This window comes from Telopea speciosissima, chromosome 6 (genome assembly GCF_018873765.1).
Source record: "Telopea speciosissima isolate NSW1024214 ecotype Mountain lineage chromosome 6, Tspe_v1, whole genome shotgun sequence".
NCBI lineage: Eukaryota > Viridiplantae > Streptophyta > Magnoliopsida > Proteales > Proteaceae > Telopea > Telopea speciosissima.
In genome coordinates, this window is record NC_057921.1 from 37,087,888 (window position 1) to 37,099,775 (window position 11,888).

The 11,888-nt window shown below is 40.7% G+C and overlaps 1 protein-coding gene across 2 annotated transcripts; it reads right to left on the reverse strand.

Moving 5' to 3' along the window:
- Nucleotides 1–1,360: 1,360 nt before the first annotated feature.
- On the reverse strand, nt 1,361–11,372 carry LOC122663687 (leucoanthocyanidin reductase-like). 2 transcript variants are annotated; one of them, XM_043859308.1, is made up of 7 exons: nt 11,154–11,157; nt 8,964–8,966; nt 4,055–4,278; nt 3,824–3,964; nt 3,473–3,710; nt 1,789–1,992; nt 1,361–1,708 (listed from the first exon to the last, which is right to left on the reverse strand). In XM_043859308.1, the coding sequence occupies exons 3-7, from the start codon at nt 4,259–4,261 to the stop codon at nt 1,362–1,364; spliced, it is 1,137 nt and encodes a 378-aa protein (XP_043715243.1). In that variant the 5' UTR covers nt 4,262–4,278; nt 8,964–8,966; nt 11,154–11,157; the 3' UTR covers nt 1,361. The 2 variants fall into 2 exon arrangements, with proteins under 2 accessions (XP_043715243.1, XP_043715244.1); XM_043859309.1 differs by lacking the exons at nt 8,964–8,966; nt 11,154–11,157 and adding an exon at nt 11,355–11,372.
- Between the last annotated feature and the right edge of the window lie 516 nt (nt 11,373–11,888).

Consider the following 11,888-nt stretch of genomic DNA (forward strand, 5'->3'; position numbering starts at 1 on the left):
TATTTCCCCTCCCTCATTTGCAAGATCCATCTTTTTTCGGGAGGTGAGCTCCCGAAGCCCTGTTTCTCCTGTTTCAGTGTCCGAAGCCTTGTTCCACGTGTCTCGGGTCCGCCGCATCCTCACCTTTGAAATCGGTAGTCCCATTACCCTGTTCGTGGCCCGGATCATTGTCAGCAAAAATGCGTTTAAAACTCCATTTTAAACACGTTCCCGTTTTTAACCGTTTTAAACACGCCGTATGCTTCCCAAACATACGGTAAAAAATGGCAAACAGCAAGCATTCCTGTTTTAAACGTGGTTAAAATATGTATAAAACACGTTCACGTTTTTTTGGCGTTTTTAAAGACCTTGGATTTAACTGACCATATCTCTCTCTCCCAAACTCTGATCGGCTTGGTTCTTTCACCGACGTAAAGATGACTCGAAGGGCTACATTTTTCATGATATCACCTTCAACTCAAAGTCAATGCATGGATACCGTAAATAGAAACATGTATTTACTTACCCAAAAAAAAAAAAAAAAAGAAGCTTGTATTTCAAATAAGAATTTCTCAATTTATATGAGAATAGTAACGTTTTTTTGGTTCTTTTTTTTTGAAATATAAACGTTTAAAACCCGTACCGTTCGTTTTTTCGTTTTTTACCGTTCTCTGTTCTTTTGACCGTTTTATTTGACCGTCCGTTTGTAATTTTTTACCGTTTAAAACCTATACCATAAAACTCCGTTTTATTACTGTTCCCCTTTTTGCTAACTATGGTCCAGATCGTCCGGATCTGGGTCCGAAGATCGAACATTTGGCTTCAAATCTCTCATGACGCCGTTACTCTACCCAAAATATGAACCTCAAACCTAACCTTTATTGAAGAATAAGGGTTGTGTTTTATTTTTAAATGAAATTATTGCTTTGCCCTTCAAATTAACCATGTGCTCATTAAAAAGTAATAATGAAATCAATTTTAATTTTAAAATTGACATAGCTCCTTAACAACTTCAGAATTTATATTTTATTTGATTTTTATTTCACTAAAATTAGGTATAAAATCAAACCAAATAATTTCTGAAATAGAAATCACCCTAGGAAATTGAAATAGATTTGTACCAAATAATTTCTGAAAAAGAAACCATTTATGAAATTGAAATAGAAATCATACAAAACCAGGCCTAAAAACCCAACCAACTAAGGAGATATAAGGTGACTTTACTACCCGCTCTCATACATAGCATCTTATTATTAAATATTTGTTCATTTCATTCCCTACAATCTCCCATAGAGAATTTGAATTTTAAATCCATAAACAACAATATCCCTATCTACAACAACAGCTTATACGACTTAGTCTCAAGACTCAAGACTCAAGACTCAAGACTCTATCGCCTGGTAATTGAATAAGATTGAGTGCTTGGCAGCGTAGTCTACCATACCCTCAATTGAGTGCTTGACAGCGTAGTCTCCTATACCCTCAATTGTGTTGCCGTCCAAGAGTGAATTCTGGCACTGGCAAGGGGACTTCTGTGGCTGCTGAGATCGTTGGGCAGCGCGAGCGGCGAAATCATCGAAGCAGTCGGCCATGGAGCGGAAAGGGATGTCGGGGTAGAGAGAACTGGTATCGAGGTCCTTGATTCCATCAATAGAGAAATTGATCTGACATCCCTTTATGAATATGTCGTGGGTGAGTGCCGCCACCACGCTGCGCGGGATGATATTCTCTGTTCCAAAATTATAAAAACAAAAAGTAAGAAATTGGAAATCTAGCAGGTGATGTTTGGAAGAAGGGAGAAAAAACCACCTGCGGCGGCGGCGAGGAGGTTGTCTTCAGTGACGGTCTCTCGAGGGAGAGTGCGGCCGAGCTTCTTCTCCCACAAAGAAGCGAGTTCGTTGACGTTGAGGAAGTTGCAGGCCGGTCGGAAATGCACCGATCTGTTTAGGGTTCTGTCGTCGTCCACCGCTTGCATCGTGAACTTCCCGATGTCCGTACCAGCCACGAAGTATGCTATTCATTCAATTCCATTCCACACTCATTCCGATTCGAATTTAAAAATAAAATAAAATAAAACACATACACATTTTTATGTGTTTAATTGGAGTCGATCTAATCTTTTTTTGTTTTTTTTTTCAGTAGAACTCGATTTAAATTTGTCTATTAAAATTGATTTGATTTAATGTGTTCCATCAATTATAAAATTATGATCTCGATTTCGGTTATCTAATCGATCAAAATCGATCTTGATCCGTCAAAAACACTCAAAAATTGATTTTTTTTATGGATCGGCTCCTGTATCGATCAGGATTGTTAGATGTGATATCATATTGGGCCAGCCAATATTCATCAGATCGGATCGAACAGGTATCGATATATATCGATCAAAATAATATATAAAAGAAATTTAGGCTTACCTCCATGAAAAAATTACATCCACCTTTTAGGGTAGGGTGTAATTTTTTCAAACTATAGAGGGTTGAAGTGACGTTGACATTTGACATGATAAATATAATATTTTATTTACAACAAGATATAAATATAAGATATTATGATAAACATTGAAGTGTAACGTTGACATGATAAAATATAAAACAATAATATAATATAAGTCATTTTATGCCTAGTCTTAAGATGACTACTGAGGCATTGGCCAGTGACCAGGAATTGGAATTTCAAAACTTAACATTATTGTTATATATATAGTAATATTGATGAAGTTCTCGGATCGGATCGGATCGGCCGATCCAAACGAGAATCTCGATCCAGGTACCGTTTCAATAAAATGTCAAGGGATCGATCTAATCTCAGGATTGGCATCAGTCGATACCGATTCAATCTGAGATTATGAACCATGAAGGGATCACATTCTATTGTATTGACCATTAGATTTGACCAGCCTAATATGTAATAAGTTAAAAGGCTTGATTTAATGTGTCCATCGGTTCTAGAGCTTTTAACGTATTGATCAAATACTTAACAAGTACCTAACAATACACAAAAAGAATGAGAATAGATGGAATACATTCAATCAAATCTTTTAACTTAACATTCATACACTAGATCTAGCCCCATTAAACACTTGACTACACATATACGGTCACCTCATCTCATATTGACATGGTTCTCCTTCAACTGTGACGGGAGCTGGAGGAGGATAAAAAACAAGGACTTTTATCTACTTCATTTCCTGAGCATGTTTATTTCCCCAAGTTCCACTAATAGAAGGGGGCATAAATGACCACCCCATCCCTATCCAAACACACTATCCAGATGTGATTCACCTGTTCTATTAGAGAAACTTGAAAAAATAGAACGGACGAAAATGGAAGAGAAAAAAATAAATAAAACACAAGGTGGTTTGGTCATTTCACTGATATATAATATTTTATTTTATAATGTTTGTCTCATCTTGTCAAATTAATGAACAAAGCAATTCGGATCTCGGTCCCTCCTGGTTCTGTGTTACTGTACATATTGTACGTACACGTACCTTTGACGCTACCATCACCATAGATTTGGAATCGATCCAACGGCGGAAGCACCTCGGAGGGGTGAGTATTGTCGTGGTACGGCCAAGCAGCGACGGAGTTGCAGCAGATATAGGTGTAAGGAACTAGTCCTTCCTCGATCGCCCTTCGGACCATGCGCTTCTCTTTATACATGCTCAGCCCTGGCTCCACTGGATCTGCCCTGTCTATGTCATGCCCAAATTCCGAGGGAAGAAACCTCTGCAAAACCCCAATCGTATGCACATTAAATGTTTGTCATTTTTCCCAAGACAAAAGATGATATATATATATCACAGATAAATGACCATAATAGTTTAGCAGAAACTTGACACCTTAACAGTGCCGACGGCTTTGATGGCGTCGATGAGGCTGAGCTGATCTAATATGCTACCTCCACCTACGGCTGATATCACCACCTCTATCTTGTGCTCCTTCAGTAGCTTCTCCATGAATTCTTTGTCCTTGATCGAACCCTTAATTTTGGAAGGAAAATACAAACGTTAACACATGATGATCACAGAGGAAGAGAGCGAGCGAGAGAGAGAGAGAAAGAGAGAGAGTACCTGTTGGATGATGGCACCTTTGTCTTGGAGGGCTTTAATGGTTTGGGACTTAGAGGGGGTTGTCTTAGCGGACCGGACCAGTACATAGGTAGGTCGGCCGGTTTCCAAACAAGCTTCCGCAACAAACCGGCCGATGAAACCGGTAGCACCCACGATGAGAGTTCTGCTCTCCGCGGAAAGAGGTTGAGCAGCTGCAGCGATAGTCATCTTTATAATGCTAAGCCCTTGATTTCTCTCTTTCTCCTCTTTTTCTCTTCTGAGAAACAGTAAGGACAGGAGGAAGAGAGTGTAGGGAAAGCAAAGATACCGAATAAGAATAAAGCTATGGAATGGAGATTAAAGTTTCGACTGTGGAAAGGTTGACATGGGAGTGGACGAAATGGATCACCGAAATCCTTAAATAAAGATAGAAAGGTGACAGAAGTCAAGAGACAGATGCTTACGTAACTGTAAGTTTCAGCTAATTAGCTAACCCCCGAACCGAACGGTCTTCTCTCCCTGCACAGAGTCTTCTAGCCTGGCCCATTGCCCTATTGATATTCTGTTAATTCCCATTCTGTTTTAGCACTGGACCGGTAGGTGGAGGGGTTGGATTTAATTCCCACGATATGATTCACATTTGGACCCTTTTTTCTTGGGGAAAATTTGTCAGTCTCCAAAATTTAGTCTTTATTTACCTAAAAGGTTTGTTGTTTGTATGCAAGAAGTTCTAAATTATACTTATCATGTTACCTTTAATAGAATGATGTGACATTATGATGAAAGATCTAATGATGTAATTTTACAATATAGTCCAATCTAGGGTGTAAGTTTGTCTTTTTGAATCTGAGCCTTCCCTGAGCATGAACATGGTTTGGGTTGGGTTATTCAGTCCGTAGGGTGAGCTTGGACTGGGATTTTTAATCCCAAGGTCGGATCGGGCCTGGGTCTAGATCAGGTAGGGCGGGACGTAGCGGCATAGCCGGCTCCATCCCTGATTTTATATAACTGTACATTAAGTATTACAATTACAGTGAAAGCTTTAAACATTTAGATTTATTTTTAAGAATTGATTTCTTCCCCATCACTGTGCCTAGTACACAAAAAATCCAACTTACCTTGGGAGGTTTCCATGTGTTGGTGCAAATTTGACTGTGTCTCGCAGCAAGTGCCCCTAGTATCACGGAGCCCTAATAGATATCTCGCAATCACTCAGATGGTCCTCATCCGGATCCGAACCTTCGGGCATAACGGGACAGGTGGTAGTTTTACCCGAATCCCGGATGACAATGCTTGAACTCCTTAGCCGTTTAGGAGGACGATTGTATGTCCTCAATCACCATCATGTGTTTCCCCTTGTCCCGAACAAACATTGGTGCAAAATGGTGTAGGAACAAAGAAAATCCAAACAAAAACAGAAAGAAAAAGAAACTAGGGTTTTGAGGATTGAGAACGGTAGATGAGAAGAAGATCAAAATTGGACCAGAATCGAAGTATTTGGCCCATAAATGATCAAGGACGATGTAAAATGGTGAAACTCCTTCTCAAAATCTCTAGAGCTCCAAGCAATTGCAAGTTGAAATAAAAAAAAAAATGAAGAATGACTCTTCGTCTTTCCTAAACTCGGATCCAGCATAAACTGCCATCGACAAGACCCCAATCAACATCGATAAAGTGTCGGATTTCAGGATCGATGTAAACTCGGGCTGATAGTGTTGGTAGAGACGATTTTACTGTTGGTCCCTTATTTGGCCCAAATTTCACTTTTTCAAAAGCAGGGCCCACAAACATAGTGACGTGGCTTTTTTTTTCTACCTATTTCAAACCAAAAAACATGTCACGTGGTTCAAAAGTAGGGCCCACAAACATAGTGACATGGCATTTTTTGCACTAGCATTATCCGTCAGTCTTCGAATAACTCGCTGACTATTGGTTAAGAGTATGTTTTGTAAAGGCCCTGTACCAAGAGAGCATACGAAACAGTGAAATTGTCATAAACGACCTCGATGTCAGGTTAGAGAACTGGGGTTCATGATACAAAGCATACAATGATACACATAAGGGACATGAGCCCTGAGCATACGATGATCCACATGGACATGTCCGTACAATGTCAATTTTAATATCCCCATATAATTACAATTCTAAATACACAGACGGATGCATCCATGCAATGTTAGTTTCGACATACATCAGAGCGTATTCACACTGATATGTTTATACAATGGTGTGGGTACTGCGACCTTGAAGCGGGGTCTCTTCTTTGTCTGCCTTTTGGCCGGTGGTCCAAACTTCGAGGTCCCTTGACGATGGGAGTTTGGGATCATAATAAGGATGATAAAATAAGAGGAGTCGCTACCTAGGATTTGAGCCTAGGACCCAAAAGGGGTAACCCCATCCATGGTGAGTGGAAAGGGCGATGCATGTTTCGATATGATCTGGTCAGATTCTGGGTAAGAGGTCAGGTTATAAGAATGGGAAGTTGTTACATACCATCTCGCCTGGTTAAACCGATCTTTCTATTAGATGTTAAGATTCGAAGATTCTCCTGTAATAACGTATCCTATATCACATGCAAGGCTAACATATGATTGATTATCATGCATCACATACATCAAAAGAAACTAAACATGTTATCTCTACGAATGCACACTACTATTTACACTAAAACAAACTACTTTAATGGTCTACATTATGTTGTTAAAAACAAGAGACAAAAGAGAAATATATACCTGAAATCGAATTCATGAGATAAAAATGAGAAAAAGCGTTTCCAATGCAAATCCAAAGTATGGAGTTTCTCTTGGCTCAGGAGGAGACAGACAAATGACTTGCCTCTCTTTTGCCGAACAGAGTAATGGCTAAATAATGTGACTTTGGTCACTCGGAATATTGATAGAGTAATGGTATCACAAAAATCTTTATGGAATAAAGTTATTGGAAAACTTCAAAGAAAATGGGGTTTCAAAGGGTGAAACGTGGAATTGGGTTACTCAGAGTGCGAACATAGTGATGGTAGCAAGAATCTCAAGGTGGGTGTTCGACGGAATACCGAGGCGGACCAAAGAAGGGCTCTCACTCACTCAAAAGTGAGAAAATGGGCAAAATGGCACCATTCCCGAGGCTAAGGGGCTCTCTTTCCTTCAACAAGGGGGGGGGGCCCTCTATTTATAGAGGGTCCTCGCAGACTGCAGCATTGCCGGGTAGGATTTTGTATCTGCAGCACCACCGAAAAGGACACCTATGGTGTTGTGAAGTACAACGTCTGTATCTATGGTGCCACAGATCCGATATGTTCAGGGTACCATGGATACATGTTTTGTATTGTGCGGCACTGCGGGTGCCACCCGTGGTCTTTGAAGTGCCATGGTGTCCAAAAATTTTGGGGATTTTTGGGACTGAGGGTGGCTTTTGTCCTTCATACCTCATAAAAAGAGCATCAATCGGGGGACTGTCTGCCCCCTACAACCCCAATGACCCACTAACCGATAGTGGGACCACCGTGGTCGGGAGCGGTGTCCCGCTATCAGTTAGCGGTAAGTAATTCCTCCTTCAACATTTGGTTAAAATGTCTTTTTGATCATTATCACTATGGATATGAGGGTGATATGGTCTTGGTGCATGAACAAGTCCTCGAGAGAGAGATACAAATGTCAGTCTGCATCCTGTTGTCATCATCGCCGAGGGTGACAAAATTCATCATCTACAAATGATAATTTTGATGATCCAATCATCGACATGGACACACAATGGCAACTTTGACGATATCTTTCACAATGGAAATTCTGGCACCTAGCTGGAGCAACTCATTCAATGTTTGTTCTACCCCTTATTTATACATTCGATGGAAGCATCATACAGGTAGGTGTCTTTCCATCCCCCTGGTTATGGTCTAATGCTCCTGAGCAAGGTGTTAGTACGATTCCGCTCATCCCTAATGGATTGGAGTATTTAAGGATCATTTCTTCACACTTTTTCAACTATTTCATACTCAGTCAAGCAAGGGCATTCTATAGACACCTCATTTTGTCACCCTCGGTGGCCACTTTGACAATGATGAGTACCCTTCAAGGTATAAAGACTTGTATCTGTAGATTTTAGAGTATTGCTTACTTTTCTTGAGTTATTTCACAAATTGTCCATAGAAATGACAAAAAAAAAAATAAAAATCCCTAAGAGGAAAAACCCTGAAAACTTTGGGCAATTTATCCTAAAAGTTCATTGAAATGTCTGAATGTCAGGTTTTTTCACCATCCCAAACTTAGTACAAAAATGAGCTTATATATCCATTCATTGGGAGAATATTCCATTTTGATAAATAAGACCCACACTAGAGGCAGTCCATGCTAACTAATATTATCCCCAATTTTCATACCAAATCGTAGTATGTGAAATATCGAGAAAAACGAATTTTGAATCACCTGATTTGGACATATGGATCCAAAGTTATAGACATCCAAACATTCCTAACCAATTCTAGATGAGATTGGTTCAGCCCAGTTCGATTTAAAACTAGTTCACTCCAAAACAAAACCCACCAAAGTAGCACAAGTTGCACACTCAACATTTAAAACAGGTTTGACATTAAAAAGGCCCAAGCCATCATCGAGTTAATCCCTATCGACATTGATGAAACCTTATGATAATGTTAAACAAAATCGTCTGCATATCGATATGCAATTGACAGTAAAAAATCATTGGTCAACAATATCAGCTCCCGTGTAGGCAACGAGGGTTGTTCATCGACATCACATAGATGTCAATAGAGCTCCATATCAATGTCAATATCTGAACGATGTAGGAGATATTGAATTGCTATGTTTGGGGGATTTTGATTCCAAACGCACTTAAGTCCTATTTTGGAAGTCTAGAATCCGTGTATTGACACTCTTAGGTCCCAAGAAACCCTTTTTTTTTTGTAAAACTCTACTAGCTTTACTCCTATTGGCCAAGTTTGTTTGCAAAATCCACACCCTTGATACAAAACCACCTAGGCAAATTCCATATCGACAATTAGGATGGCTCCTTTGATCTATGGACAAATTTGGGAGTGTATATTCTCCCCTACCTCTATAGATACCCTCTCTCTCTCTCTCTCTCTCCATCGCTAGGGATCATCTTAGCAGCATTACTAAATATGAAGCTCAGCACTATAGGCGGTTAGAATATAGAGCCAAAGATAAGAATTCCATATGTCATGTATATCCTAATAAGACTACAAGAGGCATTGTTAATCTGGTCTCTCTGATTAGTGGCATAGTTCATCCAACCAATAAACTATCCTCATATATATTAAGGAGTTGTAGACATCTCATTTTGTCTTTTCCCCAGAGGTTTCCCGTAATGATGCTGAGCGCCCTCTAAGACCTAGAGTTGGTGTATCTGTGGATGTAGCATTAGTGTGCACTGCCCGAATCCGTATACTGATCACCCATTCCCCTTGCCGAAGCCCAAATCTAAGCATCCCAAGACCTCTAAGTACCCCTGGAAAGGCTATCCCTGACCCACACCCCTTGGAACCAGCCTGGCCCAGCCCAAAACCTGGCCCAAACAATCCAAACCATGCCCATCGACATTGAAATCCATTTCGACACTCAAAGGCCCCGAGTCAACACCGAGCCTACCCATCATCGACATCAAGCCATATCCTCTCTCTGTCGAACAATGTATTCTACTGTCTATCTCACTTCGACATTTAGACAATGGCAATCGACACTCAAATACCAACCATCGATGCCGAGCCCTGTTCATCGACAGCCACACGATGTCGACCATACTCCATTTCGATGTCGAATCGGGCACCTTCACTATCGAATAACTGCTAATCCGAGAAGCCCAAACTTGCCATGTTTAGCCCCGATTATAATTCCTTTCACATCCCAGCCTATTTTTGGCAATTTGGATCTCAATCTGTTTCCCCTTAGGCCCCAAGAAACACCCCCAAAGGCAACTAAACACTTGTTTGCACCCCATTGGTCCTTACCTTGACTTTACATCGACCATCGATGCAAAGACAATCATTTGGATGATCCGGATTAACTTCACCAACCCTATATGAATTTGGGAGTGCACACACCCCTCTACATCTATAAATACACCCCTCTCATATTGAGGAGGGTTACATGCATTTCCTATGAGCTTTGCCAAGTCCCAGTTCATAGACAATCCTTCCTTGGTGTTTGTTTGCCCCAATTCAGCTCCCCACTCTCTTGACTTGAGTCTTTAGCCTTTGGTCCTCACTTGGCCTTAGCCTATTGCCTCCCCTCACTTCTTGAGAAAGACACCCCTTGCTTGAAGACCCCAAGATCAAGACTTGAAGACACCAATCCAGTAATCTCGGGTTGACGACGAAGCATTCAAGTACAAGGGACAAGAGAAGCCACAACAAGGTTGCTCAACGTACGAATCTCCTGAGTTACATAAGGGAAACCTCCACACTCCTATTTTGACATTCTTTCATTAGGTAGGCCCTTTGGTCTTTAATCTTATTCAATTTTCATTGTTTTTCTTACTTTTATTGCGTTTTGCATCTCCAAAGAGAGTGTGATCTCGTCTCCCTAGACGGTGATCACACCCTATATTATTTCTTCCCTTTTCTTCATTTTTTATGTGTTATATCTCATCTCCCATGCATGCATGCCCATGATCCCAATCCCCCGTAGTTTAAGACTCCATCATGCACATTCACCATTGGCCTATTCTTTCTTGCGTTATTCTCAGATTCCTCCATGCATACGTATTAAATTATGATCTAAATTTATATGCATTTATCACATCATTATGCTTAGCCTAGAGTCAATCATGTTTAGGTTATTTAGGTTTGTGGGCCCTTTATTTTACATTCTAGTATACTAACCCTTACCTTGAAGCCGAACCTCCGTGTACATGTTCTCTTCACTCCCTTGTACTTTACTTTCTTGCATTTTTACTTTTACATATTTTTAAAGCATGTTATTCATTCCATAATGCCTAGCAATAGAAGATCGGCAAGTCCGAGCGGACTGGGGTGCCTAATACCTTCCCTGTATCGTAACTTGACCCGTACCCAGATCAACTGACCATTTGTCCCCAAAAGGGCACTGCGTGAGAGTCATTACATTTACAATCTTGGGTCCTTGACCCTCCTCTAGGTGGTGACTCCAACATTCTATTCAACTCTCTCTTCCCCCCAAAAGAGGGATGAGGTGGACACATGGTGATCCCTTGCCATACGGTCATTGTCCTCACAGGAGTGTAATTCCTTAAAAACATAATAGTGAAAACTCACCCTAGCTTACCGTGGACAGAGGTTGATCACAACTGAACCCCGTAAACTTGTATGTATCTTTCTCTTTCTCTTTCTCTTCTTCTTCTTCTAGCCATTCTCAACATGGTAACAAAGAACTAGGTTACATCCAATACCTTGCCGATCTCTACCCTATTGTCTTCTTCACCCAACCCACCTACGTCGTTTCCCTCCCTGAACAATTTTCTCTCTATCAAGTTGTCTAACTCCAACTATCTTCTTTGGCGATCACAATCCATTCCCTTACTCCATAATTATGATCTCTTCAGCATCGTTGATGGCATTTCTCAATGACCCCTGCCACTATACATGACCCTACCATCACTACCGTGGCTGTCGGCTCTACCCTGCCTCTTGTCTCTAATTCGACATATCTTCAATGGATTCGCCAAGACTAGCTATTAATGTGCTGGCTCATTGCTTCCCTAATAGAACCAGTCCATGCCTAGATTATTGACTGTGCTTCTTTATGCAAAGTTTTGCAACGCTTGGAACGACTCTATTCTACCTCCTCCACTACTCACATATTGCAAATGCACCTGCAGTTACAGAGTCTCAAACATGGTGACA